General features: G+C 38.0%; 1 protein-coding gene across 8 annotated transcripts in view; it reads right to left on the bottom strand.

Annotated features, from left to right (window-relative positions):
* The window catches only part of LOC139265735 (transmembrane protein 33-like), a 210,051-nt gene that overhangs the window by 139,175 nt on the left and 53,167 nt on the right, over window positions 1-17,709 (bottom strand). For 6 of the 8 annotated variants that reach the window (XM_070883057.1, XM_070883054.1, XM_070883055.1 and 3 more), the window contains one exon: window positions 16,876-16,943. The exons of the other annotated variants lie outside the window; for them this stretch is intronic. In XM_070883057.1, coding sequence (XP_070739158.1) covers window positions 16,876-16,943 — 68 coding nt within the window. The remainder of the gene's footprint in view (window positions 1-16,875; window positions 16,944-17,709) is intronic. 8 annotated transcript variants of the gene reach the window in all.

Genomic DNA, 17,709 nt, shown 5'->3' on the forward strand with positions numbered 1-17,709 from the left:
AGGGAAAGAATTTTCTTTGCTCAAGTCACAAATGCCCCTGGGGAGGGAGGGGAAATGGGAAGCTGACCAAAGGCCAACGGACACACACAAGACCAGCTGATTTTCACGAGGGAAAAAAACTCAGACACGAGAGAAAATCAATGACAAAATGATCAACAATAACTAGGAAGTAGTTAAAAATAAGCAAAATACATTCCATTGGAAATTGGAGGAAATAAAAATAAGAAAAATTGAAGGACAAGAAAAGGCCACTTAGTCCACTGATTTGTCCTTTATTAATTGCATCTCTACATTGTCTTGACACTAAAAACGAACTCACCGACACTTGTCAGTTTCCTTTCAAAGTCTCTCCTTTGCTAATTATAGTCCCTGCATTGCATACCAATGCTTTTTATTCTTTCTTGCAATAGACAATACTTTGGGCTCAATTTTCCCCAATGCCGTATTTCAATTCAGCCACTCCAGCATTTAACTGCATATTGAAGTCCTTTAATATCTTCAATTCCACTATTTACCTGCAGATCATTTCTAATGTTTATCATCCATTTAAGTATTTTTATGGTTTTAAGTCTACTTACATTCATTTAAATTTAAGTTCCTTTGTCCAACTTGTCTGACTAACTTTAAAGCAATATTCTGTATGTAAACACTTATACTTCTGTCTCAACCTATTGCTTAAACTCTAAAGCTCAAGTTTTTTTGATTTTTACTCATAGCTCATCTACTTTACACTTGGGATCATTTGTGTTGCAGTTCTCTCCACTATTTCTAATGCACTGCATATCCCTTCCGCAGCGGAGCAACCAGAACTGCAGACAGCATTATAAGTGAGGTATGATTAAAGCATTATAAAAGTATTTCCCCATAGATTTGCATTTCACTGTTCTGGCTATGTAGTCCCAATATTCTATTTCCTTTATTAATTGCATCTCTACATTGTCTTGACACTAAAAACGAACTCACCGACACTTGTCAGTTTCCTTTCAAAGTCTCTCCTTTGCTAATTATAGTCCCTGCATTACATACCAATGCTTTTTATTCTTTCTTGCAATAGACAGTACTTTTGGCTCAATTTTCCCTAATACCGTTTTTTTTGCGTATTTGAAGAGTTACGCCCGTTTTTTGAGGGCCCAACTACGGCAAAAAAAAAATCCAACTTTCCCCGTTTGAATTGTTTTTTGGCACCGTGTAGCCCATCCTTTAGCTTTGGGGGGGGGGGGTGTAGAGCCCAAGATCTGTGCCAAAATGATCGGGTTGCCAGGGTACCAAAGGACACTCTGCGGGCTCAGGCTGGAAAGTAAAACATTCAACACATTCTGGCCAGCTCACAGCAACCTGCACAAGCACCTTGCAGCAGCTAACCAGCATGAAATTATTGAAGAGTTTATGCCAAAAGTCTATTCCCCCCCCCCTCCCCCGGTGCCGCTCTTAACCCTGGCCGAAACGCCTCCCTTCCCTCCCGGTACTGGGTGCCGCTCCTAACTTGGAGATTTAAAATGTACTCAAAAATAAACAGTGCATGCCAAAATTCGTCGCAGATAATTGGGGAAAATTGAGCACTTTGTATTTGTCAGTAAATTTCACTTGCGGTTTGTCTGCCGACATACATGATAGACCTAAATCCTTATGCAAATATTGAACTACATCCTCCCCCTGTATATTTTAGGATCATCTGCAAATTTAACAAACTTGGCAACTGATTTCTGCATCAAGAGAACAAGGTCCTGACTTTCAGATTTGGCAGGAATCTCACTGGAATGGTAGCATGGAACGTCCAGACACCACCACCACCACCAGCCTCCCCACCCCCTCAAGCCAGGCTGTCAAGCTCAGGTGTTAGGGGAAATAAATCATTGCAATTTTAAATATGAGCAGGTGTATTCAGTTTTCACCATCGGTTCCAGCAAATGACATCATCGGGCAGCGACATTTGACTTGAGTAAGCCCCCATTTGCTTTTAATGGGAGTCGCTACCATAGCCAGTGGTTTGGAGACAGGTCTTGATTTTTTTAGGATTTTAACCCCTCGCCCATTTCTTTCCTGCCTGTCGGGTGGGGTGGGGGGGGGGGAAAAGAGGGGGAGGTTAAAATCGGGGCCATTCACTCCATTCTCTGGAACTCCTTCTGCCGTGGTCATCTCACCACCTTCAAAGGATTTCGTGAAACTTATCTATTGTGGCTATTTGTTGTCATTTCTATACTATACCTGTGCATTGTTAAAACTAATTTGTACAACTCTGCTTAATCCCAGAAAAATAAACAATTTAATATACCAGGGAAATAAGTAGTTTGACATACAATCACATATTTTGCAAGTTAGACACCAGAGTACGAACAGGATTCCATCTCGTCAAAAGGAAAAGTTACTAGTGTATTCCCTACCTCCATCTGTTGAGGTGGCAGGCAGCAGTGTTGGCTAACCACACACATACCAGCTTTTCCTGTACTGTGGTCTGGAAGTGCGCCTAAATGCCAACTGTCAGTTTTTAAACAGACAGTAAGCACCTTACTAGAAAAATAAACTTTTTCCTGTTGGATCAGAAATCAAATTGATTGGGTTTCCAATATTCTTCAATCCACCATCCAATCAATCAGAAGTTACATTCTTCCAGTTAGTTGCACACAAAATTGAGGCAGAAATGTTTTCTGATGAGCTGATGACTTTTGAAAGTTGCAATTACAAGTGCGTTCATATCTCATACAAAATAAGTCACACACAAATGCACACATCATAATGGTAATTTCATAATATATTGATACCTACAAGAATGTAGATAAAAGGCGACTTTAAAAAAAATTCTGAAAGGAGCTTTCTGGAGCATGACTTATTTATCTCGTGAAGGTTTATTTTCTCAAAACTAGTTGCAAAAGCTTTTAGAAATAAGGAGCCCAAGTTTGCCCCCCTGCTTAGAACAGCGCACCTCACGGAGGTGCGGCGACTTTGTAGAAGAAAAACCGCGCCTAAAACTTACCTCAGTATTCTCCCCGCTGCTGGAATGTTGCAGGCCCTTGGCGTCGCGCAGAACAAGCAGTGGGGGGGCGGAGCCAGGTCCTGGCGCTGAAAAGTGCCAGGACCTCTGCACATGCGCACTAGAATGTGCGCGAATGTGCAGTAGCTCCTCGCCCCCACAATCTCTGCAGGCTGTGTGGGAGGGGCCCGAAGCACGCCGCCCCTAGCCCTGGCCAAATGGGCTCCCTCATCGGCTTTCCCTGCCGCATTCAGTTCAAGCATATATCAATGACGGAATGATTTCCCATCTCTCTCTCTCTCTCTCTTGCTGATCCAAAAGACTTTCAGTATTTTATTAATGATTTAGGTTGCGGCAGATTCCAATTTGGGATGAGCATTTGACAGAAAGTGTCTGTCAGCTGTCAGACAGGCGGAGAGAAGACCTTCGTTATGCTGCGGACTGACCTCAGTCTGACTGTTGATGAGATGCAGTAGAGAATTCCAGTTCACGTGCGCTTCAGTGTATATTCAGAACTCCAGTTCCCCCGGCAACTCATTTTTAATGTCAGGGAGGATATGAGCAGGTATGCCTACTTAGTTGTATTTATTCCACATTAAAACTGCCCGAAGCATGCTGCCCCTAGCCCTGGCCGAATGGGCTCCCTCATCGGCTTTCCCTGCCGCGTTCAGCCTCTTCCCCCCACCCCCCCTTTACCAATACCACATTCAGCAACCCCCCCCCCCCCCCCCCGTTACCGATGCCGCGTTCAGTATGAGTCTTACCGCAGATCGGTCAGTTGCTCGTGTTTTTCGGCAGTAAAGCTTTGCTGAAGGTAGGACTTCTATTTTTATTTATTTATTTATTGATTGATTAATTTCTTCTTTGATTTACATTTCAAGTTTACTCTTCATCTGCTTTCAAAAAGGAATTCTGTAAAATAGTTTGGCTGAAACTCTTATTTACAGGACTTGCTATAATATATTTGCTAGTTTACCAGTCCATTTTTAATCTAGTTGTTTAGTGCTTTGTAAGTCTTGGTGCTAAGTGTAGGTCCTCTGAGCTTCCTTGTACTTTATTTGTTTTTGGTGCTTTAAATGTACTTATCTGCGCTGATTTCATAGCTCACCGCAAGGTTTTTCTGTGTAAGTGGCCACATATGCTGGCCTAAGTTAGTTTGTAATAACTTTTAGCTGTCTAAACTTGCTTAAATGGCCAAAACAGGCGTAAGTGGCTGGTAACAGCCCCTTTTGAAAAAAAAAATGAAACAAAAAAAAACCTAACTAACTCACTTACACTGGAGCAAATTAAATGGGCAGAATTGCGATGTTTAAGATACTCCAAAAAAATCTAGTTGCTCCAAAAAAAAAACAGAGCAACTCCTGGGCAAACTTGGGCTCAAGGAGATGGGTCCTGCTGTGAATACATTTAAGTTGCTTTATTTAAACATTTCCATTATTGCCTTTGCAGAATTGCCAGAATTTAGAAATAAACACAAGAGTCGCATTGGAATGGTGATGTTTTATACTTGGAGTCACACAAAGATCACCATGTTAGTACAATGGAGGATACAGTTTGTGCTGAGTTGCAATGCCCAGCTATGTTTTCTAACTGTAAAAAGCAGTTTTCAATGTCTTTATATATTCAAGGCGCTCTCAATGTTACCATACAGTAATCAGGGAGTGTCCTCACACCATCCATAACAGAGCAGTCAATAATTAATAATAAAATAGATTGCACACCCCTGACTGCAGGCAGTCAGTTTCACCAGAGGGCATAAAATTCAGCCCCCATTCTTACAAACTGAGTTTTTGTGCATTTTTGCTTTTTTTCCTCCTGTGATTGCAGTGTGCAATAGTTTTTATTTCTGGTACAAGAAAATATAATGTTTTGACATTACTGTTGGTGATAATAGGAGATAAATGCTGAACACATTCAAATGACTTTCCTCTGTATATTATTTTAATGGAGGGTATTAAACCATTATTTTACATAGGTTAACTCTCTTATCAAAAAAGCGGATAGAGGAACGTCAAATGAGCATGTTAACTGTTCATCAATTATTATAACCAATAGCAAATTCTAGCCTCATACAGGTTGATCAGCATCTAAAAAGACAAAAAACGGGCTAATGCTTGGGTGTGACTCTTCATTAGAACTTGGTTCCTCAGTTTAACTTCAAAGCTATTGACTCACCTTAGTCCATCCTGAAGGGACTTAAAAATAAATTGTTTATTTAAGATGGTTAAATTGGCATATCCACAATTCCTGTACTTCCATATCTGTCTCTGGACTGCCATGACCTTGGAGACAGGATAGATGTGAGAGCGATCCAGTTTTAGTTTGCCCACGTAGAATACACTGCTCTTGGGATTATTGTAGACATTTGTTACAAACATTTCAGGTCACAAATTAACATGCATATGGGGTCAGATTTACTGGACTGCGTATATTCAAATGCCTACAACTACCTTATTTTTGTATTTAAAATATCTGTAACCCTTCCAAGAGAGAATTTTTGGTTTGAAAGCAGAATTAACATAACGCTATAATAGCCATATCTGTGTAACCTAGCCTACTTCTATAGAAAGGTTGAATAATTTGTCCCAAATTTTGGCAACAAGAGGTTCGATGTAAGGATCAATGCATCGTTGGCTGGGCAAAAATAAAACTGGTGCTTGACCCTTGAGCTCTTTACAAGAGGGGAGTAAAAAACCGTGTGCATGCTCAGCACATACATTTCTACAAAACCGGTCAAGCTCGGTTACATTCTTGATGCATGCGGCGGATGAGGAATATGAGAAATATAAGAAGAAAATGCTCTTGTTTCAAAAGATGCAAAAGAATTTACAATATTGAATAAAGTATTTTAAATTTTTGTCAGCTCCAATTTGTATCAGCTCTAAGTCAGTGAAAAAGTTCCACTGTTCATAGTCAAGATTGCCTGCAAATCTATTATTTACTTCACATGGAGGACTTTTAGGACAATGGCCAATCACCTCAGGATAGACAGCTGACGCAACACGAGGGGAAGCTGCTAAAGCTCTCATTATACCGGTAATGAATCTCACATAGCAAACTTAATGTACAAAGGTAATATCCAAACTGAGTTGGGGGAGGGGGGTGCTTCTTCCTCACATGAGAAATAAAATAGTCAGTTTACTTCTGCATATCTTAGTACTTTTAAACTCTTTCGTGATAGATGGTGATAAATAAAAATAAAATACACATCACATTTATTAAGGCAAATATGTTCTAGATTATTTAATATACAAGGGAAATGTATTATGAGCAAAAATGAAATTGCTTACACCAAAAGGGCTGCCCCATCCTTAGGTCATTCTATTACTTTCAAAGATTAAAGCTATAAAATCCCAATTTTCTCTTACCAAGGGCAAGTAAATTTCAAGCTTGAGAAAGTAATAAAACTTGTCAGTATTTCCTGAAAGTGAAATTAACTTTGTGTCAAGATGTTATTAGAAGTGATTTATAGATGAGCGTGACAAAAATGTAACAGAAAAATGTTAATTTCCATTAAACCACAGAAAAAATAGGGAGTACTGTACTTGTAGCAGTGACTGCTGAAATGAGAATTACGAAAGCAGTAAAATTCTATTTCCTTGCGAGAAAGCATTATCTTTACATGTCTGCATTGCACGAGTTACCCTGCAGCACCAATTGTACTTGAGTGCATCAGCAACCACTCTGCAATAAAGCAGTTAAATAACATTAACACTGGAATATTTTAAAATGAACAATAACACTTTTAATCTAATGTCCATCAAATAGGTTAGAATTTCAAATGGTACATTCCATACAATTTGGCATGTGTATATTATCAATGTAGAAAAAATGTTTTACTATCAAAACAAAAAGTAGCAAAGATGAAGATTAAAGAAAATGTTGAATCCTTCAATGCTGAACTTTCACAGCACAAAGCACCGTTTGTAGTAGTTGCCTGCTCATTATTATTCCCATGAATTAATATTTGAAGGAAGATATTTTAATAGAAGCAGCTAAAAGCCTTTAATGCACAATTTTGACAAACAGTATTAAATGAAAGGAATTAATGCCAAGTATGAGGCTTGCTGCCAAATGCTGTTTAAATGGCTTGTTGTGCTGAAACAATCTGAAGATTAAAAACGTCTCTTGAATGACAACAACACATCAGAAAATAAAATTAATGCAGTACTTTCATTAGCAGAATTGCATCCCCATGTGTTTTCTTCTATTATATCTGAAAATCACAGTGGTACAATGCCTCTTGTGTCACAACAGGCTTTTAGGCAAATCTCCAGCATCTCAGCACACCTTAGTGCAATTCAGCCCAATATGGCTACTCTCTTTAATGAAAACAAACTAGGCAATAAACCACTTGTTCCCTAAAGCTAGGTCCCTCTTGTAACAAACAAAATCTGATAAAAGAAAATATGCTTTCATCTAAATGTTTTTTGAATCAATTATATCCAGGAGATAAAAAGATAGATATCTTTTTACAAATAGGTTTCCGATTTACTCAACAACTGAACAAATACTAACAAAAGGCAAAGAATTTTCCATACCACTTTATTACAATTTATTGAAAGCCTTTTTACCTCAATGCATTATGATTAAATCATTTGTCAGCGGATCAAAGGATATTACATTACTGTAAATTAGGCTTTCCAACTACTTGACATTTTTTCCACTAACTGTCCTATTTAAACGCTACAATAATTTATGAGTTTGCATTTTCTGATTAAACATGAAGACATCTACAATTTTAACTTGCTGCACTGATCATTGTGCATCAAAGCAACTGCAGAGGCAAGAGAAAACTTTACTGTATTCAATTGGCACATTGAAGCACGTTGCTACCAGATGTTCACTGCATGTTCAAAATATAAAGTTGAGTGATCTTTATTAATTTATTCACTCTCTATGGCATGGTTACTTAGAATGCTTTCTCAAGGGCAACACAGCATGACTAATATAAACAATGTTAAGAAAAGAACTGCAAATCCCTAACTTGCTCATTTTTGCATAGAAAAAAAAAATCTTTGAAAAAGTCCTAAACTGGATGAAAAAGTATCTAAAAACACCAAAAAAAAAAAGAGGGGAAGGGAAGCAAAATTGCCAATGATTAAAGTTCGACTTTTACATGGCAATAAGGTGATTAAAAAGAAAATGGAACATGCATGATGAGACTGTGCTTTAAAAACAAAATACATGTCTGTCACTACACCATAAGTATATATTTATTTTAAAGGGTACCATCTCTTTTTAATTTCAACTGTCCAGTCAAAATTTCAAAAGTCAGAGGGTCAGGATGTTTGGTGAAGGCAAGTTTGCTAAATCGTTAAATGATGATTATTTCAGAATCAATCACTGGAGTCATGCTACAAGTTTAAAAAAAAGGAAAGTACAACATAACACAAACATGTAATGAGAAATGTAACCTTCCTATTCTTGGGAGTAGTTACACCAGATGCTAACTATATACTGGATCAGCTTTCTTCTGTGGTCACTGCCAGAATAATCTAGCCAGATTGATTTCATTCAGCCAAACAGTAGGAGTATTTTATATATTCTTTAATTTAATAATCAAATGCTTTAGGTCCAATATTTTTGATAGCTTATAATGAAACAAATGCAATTGTATTGAAGCACAATATATTTTAGCAATTTCCCACATAAACTTAAAAGATAACTTTTAAATTATTTGTACATAATTAAAACAACCAACCCTAGCCTCTCCTGCAGAGATAAACTATTTAATTAGCATTTGGAAAGAAGTTTCCATCTAAGCACTTCAGATGAAATATGGTCACCTCTTGGATAACATTTTGAAATACAACATATTACTTAGAAGACTGTATCTAGTAATAAGAGATTCGGTTAATGTTTTACGTTCGTTAATTGAAATGTTACCAGCTGTTTGTCAAAGGTAAACCCCCAAAATGTGGGTCAGTAGAAGCAAATCTTATCAAATTCAAAACCCTTCAGATTACCTGAAGCACAAATTCAGTAAGCATGAGATAATAGCACTGAACACTGTCGCTACCTAGTGGAATTTCAGTGCGTTTCAATTGTACAGAAGTGAAGAAACAAGAAAATTCTCTGAATTCCCACAAGAGGGAACTACCAATCTTTTAATAAAATTACAGCACTTCCATTATTAAGTGCTATAAAGTTGATTACCAATAGCTTTTCAATATATTCTTAAAACTTGGAATAAGTTCTTAATCTCGTGTGTGCACACTGGAGCAAACACTGCCTGGGATGACAAGGACAGGATTTGTTTTTTCAACCTACTCGAGAAATTAATGATGGTGCTGCAAAGTGCGATTGAGCTAACAATTGCCGCCATGATGGTGATGACTCTTCACTAAATGTATTTTTACACAAACTGAAAAGTACACTTTCATAAGTATATAGCAGCAATTCCAATTTGGTATATAATCTATTTTGATTCTTGAAAGGCAATGAAATATCAATTCTGTTGTAATTAGTAAGATAAATTGCATTCAAATTAGTTCTTTTTCATGTCAATTTCTTTTCTCACTCTCAAATTACTAATTTTCCTTTAAGAATCAAAAATGTTTAATCTTTCTTTAGGGGAAAAAAACTAATTCCTGTTCTCATCCTTTTATGGGCCTCTTGCCACCAAATTCTGCTCCAGCTTGGAGGGTGGGACAGTTTGGCCTCTCAGTGACTGACAGTGACATTCTGTGATCAGTCAGCAGGATGCAGAATTCGAGTGTGGCAAAATGAACATCCATTTTTCTTGCCCAGAGACAGAAGCTTCAAAGTGATTCGTCATGAAACAAAACTGCCAAGAATGTAGAAAATTAATCTAACCGAGGCAAGAGGTGACGAGTTGGCACAGAGGCTCCAACTCACTATCTCCTGAGTGGATATTGAATGGCAATTGTTTCAGTTAGGAGGTCGTCTCCCCCCATTGTTAAAACTTCAGCAAAGTAACAAATATTTGCAATAAAAAGACTGACCAGCAAGAATTTAAATAGAAATTTAATGTCAGAGCCTTGAACCCAATCTTCATACAAATTCTGAAAAAAATGTGCGATCAATTCATCCAAGTTAAAGTGCTCTGCTTTGAAAAAATAGTTCCAAAATAATGTGGCTTAGTGGTCGTTTGCAATCAGCAGAAACTCTCACTACAAACAATGAATTTGATTTTTTTTTTGAGGTCTATAACATTATTGATTATTAAAAGCAACTTCATTAGCATTCACCATGATCATCCAACTGAATGTTCAGGTTGATTCAGAGATCCTGAAAGTCAAGATTCAAAACTAATTAGCAAAATGGTAATGTTTCCCAATAATTTTTGCCACATCATGAGTACTATTGAAATGTGCTGAAATGGGTTAAAGCAGCTTTAACTCAATTGCTTCACAGAGATTCAGTGAGATGAACATCAGTCCATAGCAAAGCCTGGTCCTGCAGGCCCTACATATTGTACCTGCAATAAAAACAAATGTATTTCTTTCTCACAACTTGGCAAACTACACTCACCTGTAGGCTGTACCTACACCTTGTGTGGGGGAATTTCATAAGTCACCAAAACAATAAACTAAGGTTGTTTTCATAAATCTCACATAAGTAACATATATGGCCTTGAAATTATGCTATTCACAGAGGCGCACAGATGCTTAATGTTCAAATTTTAAGAGGTGTTAACGCATTTAAGTAACAGTAGTTTCCTATGAATGCATCCTAATGTTAATACTTGCACAGCATCATTTTAAGGCTATTGAGTGTTTAAAGTAAGGCTCCTGAATGGCAATTCATCACGTCACCATGGATCCAATTTATACAACCATTTCATTTTGTAGAAATTCTGCACGGCAGAATTTTTTTTAGAAAAGTATATACAGGTGGAGCGTCGGATATCCGGAAACCTCGGGAACGAGACCGTTCCGAAATCCGGAAATACCCAAAATCCGGAACATCAATCTGACGTCCCGAATCTGGAAACGCCCGGGTCGAGATTCAGGTATTTCCGGCACGTCTTAAGGAGTGGGTGGCTGAGCAGGGTGGGGTCGGTGGTGGCGGCCCGAGGCGGGGTGGGGTTGGCGGCCTGAGGCCAGGGGGGTGAGGAGGCCGGCGTCAGCCCGATGCAGGGAAGTCGGTCGGTGGTGGGGTGAGGTCAACGATGGCCCTGGGCTGGGGGGGGGGGGGGGGGGGAGTCCAGCGGGTGAGTGATGACGGATCCAGATTTCGGAACATTTTCCGGACTCCTGACAACCTGCCACGGTTCGGCCTGGTGTCCAGAACATTCCGAATTTCGGACGCTCAACCTGTACATATATACTTAAACATGCAAGTTTATAGTTATTGATTTATACCCTGGCAAGATTGCCTGAGGTCACATTATCAATTTAGGAGAATGCTATTGCAATTGATAGTAGTTAGGGCAGTGATGTCAAGAGTGAAATGTCCGAGGGATCAATGCTGGGATATCTACTGTTCCTAGTATATAAAGTAACAAATTCAGAAACACAAGGCATATTGTTCAGATGATATTAAGCTGCAAGTGGTTGGGGTGGGGCAGTTAAGTCTGATGAAGTAAAAAGGGAATGGCAGAGAATCTGGACAATATGTGCAAAACTATGGGAAAGTAAATTCAATGCTGGAAAGTGCAAGATGTTACATAATAAGAAAACAATGTCGGTAACCTTATAGTGTGAATTCGATTTTTTTTTTAAAGCCTGAAAGGGACAAATTCAACACTCACTAATTTTAGTCATTGTGAAGCAAAAATTAACATGGAAAAAAATGCTCTGGTATAGTGTCAAATCTCTAGAGCGATGTCGGAGGTCAACATGATGAAACTGTATAGTGGTCCAATCAGGTTGCATCACAAGTACTGCTGTTAGTTCAGGTCATCAAGGCACAACAGAAACCAGAAATGGTGCCGACAAGGTCCACGAATCTGATCCCTATATCAAAAAATTGAGTTATAAAATAACATTATATAAATGCAATCCCTTTAGCCTTGAAAGGATGCAAATGAGAAGCAACCTTATAGTGGTACAAACAATATGAGAGATACGAAAGGTTCATCGAGTACACTATTTCAAGTTATGTCATGGTGACAGGGCATAGGTACAAACTGGAAAGAGACAAATTCAGGTTAATAGTATTTCTTCACAAGAGTGATAAACATGTGAAATAGTGTTTTAGGTGGGATACCAATGGAAAAATCTCAAACTTTACAAGAGGAAGCTGGATGTGTTGATGGAGAAGTGGAACTGCTGGTTTATACAGAAGGTTCAGGTAGATAGGCCAAATGGCATCCTTCAATATGATCTTTCGCATGCCTAGAGAGGCTTCTCGATGTCTGTGAGTAGCACGGAGGGGAAATACGACCATTTGATTGAGGTCCGAGCAGTGAAAAGATTCCAATTTTAAGCATACAAGCAAGAACAAAGTATGGAGTGGAGGTCATAGTATAGAGATGGAAAATGGTTGGAATTGAAGCACAGACAGAGTGGAATGAACATGGACAGTGTTGTGAAAGAGATCATTAGCATACAGAACTGTGAAAAAGGCTATAAGAAAGAACATGATGCCGATGATGCATAAGCAACTGATGTGCACCAGGAAGCCAATGAAACCTTAACTGTGCCAAAACAAGAGATGAAAACAATTTAGATAGTGAAATGTGTCCTTAAATTGCTAGAATCACTAGTGGTATAAAGCAAGGTGTGCAAATCACTAAAGAAAACTACAGCAAAGTAATCTCGATTTCCCCTCAGTATTACACTTTAACAGAAAAGCAATATCCCCAATTTTGTCATGCAGCTATTCTGAATATTCCAACACAACTTTTGTTTGTGAATTTGTTAATAGATCATCTAAGAGGCACATGAATTAGTTGTAATTATATAGTGTTTCTTAGCAATGTCTACAAAGCACTTCAAGTAAAATGAATTACATTCAAAAGCAGGATTACTGTTCTATACATGAACACGGTAGCCATTTTGCATACAGCAAAGTCTCCTGACAGCAATGAATTCAATGATCATATAATGTATTTTGAGGGAAGAATGTTGGTTGAGGGAAGAATGTTGGTCAGCTCACTAGGAGAACACCTTCCTTTTCTTCAACATTTACCTGAACAGGTTCATGGGACATTTCAACCAAACAACGGCACCTCTGACTATGCAGAAGTCCTTCAGCACTGCTCTCGAATGTCAGCCTAGATTAGTTTTAATCTTGTTGCAAGACCCTGGACAAGCTCAAAGTCATAAAGGTTAAACAAACCCTTCATAAATTCTACCCAACAAGCAAATGTTCAAAGTAATGCATTTGGGATCCAGTTGCCTGTATTATTATATTTAGTTTATTCAAAATGGCTAAATTTTTAAATTTGGGATTCTTAAAATTTGTTGCAATTATTGCCGAGGTTATGAATATACCTGCGTTGAAAGCTGCAAACTCAAACCTTTAACTAGTGGAATTTCATTGTATAAGAAATCACGTTGCTATATTAAAAAGTTGAAAGGCTTTGAATTTTATTTTGCAAACCTGTACATTAGAATTTGCTAATGAATAAATCAATTTCTACTGAAGGACAAACCTGAGTGAGTTATTAAATCATACATCAAGTCTAAAGTTGTCACTTCCCAGTGACTGCATTGACAAGCCATATACATTTGTTAAGCATCTGAACAAAAGAGATATACTGCTGTTTTATTTATTTGGAGGAGTACAGATGTAGGGCTGCAATTTATCAAAATGACAACTAAATCTATCTTGTCGTACCTATAGCTATAATAAGAGTGTGCTGAGATCAACAAGTCTTTTCTTCAAAATTACTGATCTGTAAATTGCCCTTGACTGTTGTGGCAAATAAAAATCACCTTCTGCTGTCAATCAGGAACATGCAGACATGAGTAACATTTATGCACTTACAGAAAAAGGGTTGCCAAGTGTGGCATTTTTAAAATCACCCGTATTTGTTGATGTTTTGTGGTATGACTGATGGTCAACATTTTCATAGTAAATAGGGATTTTTCAAAGATTTCTGATGAGCACGACATGTTTCCAGCAATGTCACAGGTGCGCTCAAACTTAAATAATTATATTGAAGTACAATGATTTAACTATATTAATTTTTTTTTAAATTAATTCCTTGGATGTGGGCACCGCTGGCCAGGCCAGCATTTATTGCCCATCCCCAATTGCCCTCGGTGGTGGTGGTGAGCCTCCACCTTGAACGCTGCAGTCCGTGTGGTGAAGGTACTCCCACAGTGCTGTTAGGGAGTTCTAGGATTTTGACCCAGAAAAACTAATTTTAAATCCTTTGTACATTTGGAAATACCATTAATATCAATACTCTTGAAGTAATATGGTCAATGCCTGGCATGAATTCTCAACCACTTGGATAGTAATCAAGATCTCAATAGGGGGCAAAAAGTCCAAAACCTCGAGGTAATTCATGTATAATTATAAATCAGCAACATACTGCTGCTTAATCTGTACCAACTGATCAAACCTTTCCTCAAAATTCACATTTGTTTATATTGTTGGATCTCCTGTGACACTACTCATAGGTATTCTGGAACATGGTGGTGATGCTTAGCGACAAAGATGGAGTTGTACTTAGCCTGGCATGTCCCTTTAAGGATATTGCTCAAACAATCTTCTGAGTAAGTGTCCTAATTAAAGAAAAAAAGAGGTATTTGTAGCTTTTTGTAAATTCGGGAGGTTAATTAGAGGGCAATTGCAGCTGCTTGTAAATCTCCAACTCCTGGTTTTGGGTCCTGGTCAGGTTCGAGGTCAGAAAAACCACCAAGAAATGACTAGCTTTTTTTGTGAACACACTGAGTAGAACTGTGAACTGAATTAGGTTTATTTAGTTTCATCAGCAATTTCCAAATGACAAAGTCTGCAAAATAACACGCGAATGATTACTGAAGAAGCTTGAAAAAAAATGTTTTCACTTATTTTAAGAAATAAATCAGTTGCTCCCTCCTGAGTTTTTCCCTTTAATTTAGTCATTTCTCAGTTGGTCAAAAGATACACTGCTTTATAACAATAGCAGAGCTAACAAGAGTGAAGTTAAGTATAACAGGAAGGAAGTGCAACACTTGCAGGAAGTGCATGCCAAAGACTTGTAATATATTACTAATAGATCTCTCATAGCAGTGCTCCTCCTAAGTTAGCAGATATGCTGTTTTTCTGCCCTTGTAACTACAATTTCCCCATGGTGGATTTAATCAACCCATTGGACATGAAAGTTTAAAAAAAATCCTATTTAAAATTATGGAGGTAAAAATAGAGCTCTTAGTTTTCAAAGACACTTAAAGACTTATATATATTTGTACAGTATAATCATTTTAATCATACCAATTAACTGATAGTTTTTGTTGCACCAGCTGCATGGACATTAAAGATTATGTCAAAAAAAAAACAAGTTTATTTAAAATTACTGAGGGGAATAAATAGGCTTCTATTAAGAAATCAATTCTACACATACCAGAAGATACGTCGCTTGGAGGAGGGTTCCAATGTGGAAAGAGGGATGTGGGTAACCATATGTGGGTGTTTGGGGGTAGGGGGTCATAGATTAGGTCAAGGGTGGGAAATCGGGGATAGCAGCTCCTGATGTGGTTCTGTGGGGCCTGAAGTAGTAAACTTGTTGAGGCCTGACCATTACTAACAAGGTGTTGCAACCGGGGAAGAAGACAATTTTTTAATATGAACAGGAACATTATACAATGGGAAATCCAATCCACAGTTCTTTTTCTGAAGTATACATTTATGTCTCCAAGACTACAAAGTCTAGTTTCTATTAACAAAACAGTGGTTGAGTTCATACAGAAGTCAACTAAGAGGCTGCACACATTCTGGACTTTGTGTTCTGAGACAATTCTTTTATTCTTTTACAATTTTGGACTCAGCACTAGTCTTGAGGAGATTCAGGATATTTTAATGCAGTCTATGTTCCTCAGGAGACTTTGCAAATTTTTCTTTTGGCTTCAGGCTTAGAAACCAAGATCCACTAACTCAACAGCAAGAACTTGGCTGCTGACGATTGCAATGAGCCTAGAAACATGGTTGTTCACTTAGTGCTTTCATGATATACGCCTGCATCAAGTATTGATCTGGCCATAAAGGATCTGTTAGAATGAGGCAGGTGATAAAATGGACTACAAAATAGATGCAGGCTGGTTCAATTACACCCTCTCTTCCCCTATCCTAAAATATTTTTTCTTCATGTTTAGGTCTTTATACAGTAACATAATGGTTGTGCTACTGGAGTAGTAATCCAGAGGCCTGTAATCAACAGAACATGAATTCTATTCCCACCATGGCACTTTGAGAATTTGAATTCTGTTTAATAAAAAAAAATCTGGAAATACAAAGCTGGCACCAGTAAACATGACCATGAAGCTGTCAGATTGTTGTAAAAACCCAAATCGTTCACTAATGTTCTTTAGGAAAGGAAACCTGCCGTCCTTACCCGGTCTGGCCGATATGTGACTCCAGTCCCACCAAAGTGGTTGATTCTTAACTGCCCTCTGAAAGGGTCTAGCAAGCCAATATGTTGTATCAAACCATTACAATGAGTGATTCAAGAAAGTGGTCTACCACCATTTTCCCAAGTGAAACTGGGGAAAGGCAATAAATGCTAGCCTTGCCAGCAATGCCCACATCTTGAGAATGAATTAAAAAAAAACACCATTGCCAATCTGACTGGGCCGATAATTCATTACTAACTATTTGACAAGAGACAAAACTTCCTGCAATAGGTACAACTGCACAACATACTAAATATTATCTTCATTCATTATGGAAACAAAATATAGCCATTTACAATAAATGTAATTTTCAAATGTACATTTAGCCATGCAAACTTTTCTGCATTCAACAATGTACAGTTAGAAGAAAATGCATGAGAAAACAAAACTTACATCTAAAATTTTCCTGGTGTAAGCTGTTGCATGAAGCAGAGAAAATACTGCCACTGGTACAAAGCATACTGTGTAAATCTGGATAAGGAAAAGTCAGTCAAAGAAATCAGATAAAGGTCCACATCATTGGACCAAGAAAATTTCAATTGAGCTCATTCGCTTGAGATACGACTGTCCTGGAAGAAAGAATACTTTGTGACTTTTAATTTGTTGGTTTACATTCATGAAGCTACCAAATTGGTGTCAATTATGCTGGATTGGAGGCCCGTTGTTAGTTATTAATTAACATTCTCAAGGAACAGAGCTGACATTACATCAAATTCTCCGAGATGCCTTACTTAACCTCTACCCGCATCCTGCCAAATCTGCCCAGGCTAAATTCAAACCTACTGAAAAGCTCAAAGTTAAAGAACAATATTCCAATCTCTTTACACCACCAGTATACTATATTAAACTACCTACAAATCAAATGATTTTCATAGATACCACAACTCATTTTTTTTTGCAGATGGGTGAACATTTGTGAACAGCTTTTGCAAACCCAGGAAAACTAATTAATGTAGTTTACAACCATTAACCATTTGTCACCACCAGAAGTGTTTGTCTTTATTTATTAGAACGTTAATCCTTGTTATAACTGTGGGGTAATGTAGACACAGGAGAAACAATCTCTTTTCCTTGTCCTCAATTTTCTCCCTTCTTCCACTGACCAGATCATCAGGCTGGAATTTACAAAATATTATTTATAAATAAGGCCCTGCCGTTAAGATCACAGGGTCTTCACGTCCCTGGCCTTGCCAGGTTCCTTCCACGCTACCGCACACCCCACTAATA

This window comes from Pristiophorus japonicus, chromosome 6 (genome assembly GCF_044704955.1).
Source record: "Pristiophorus japonicus isolate sPriJap1 chromosome 6, sPriJap1.hap1, whole genome shotgun sequence".
Classification (NCBI taxonomy): Eukaryota; Metazoa; Chordata; class Chondrichthyes; family Pristiophoridae; genus Pristiophorus; species Pristiophorus japonicus.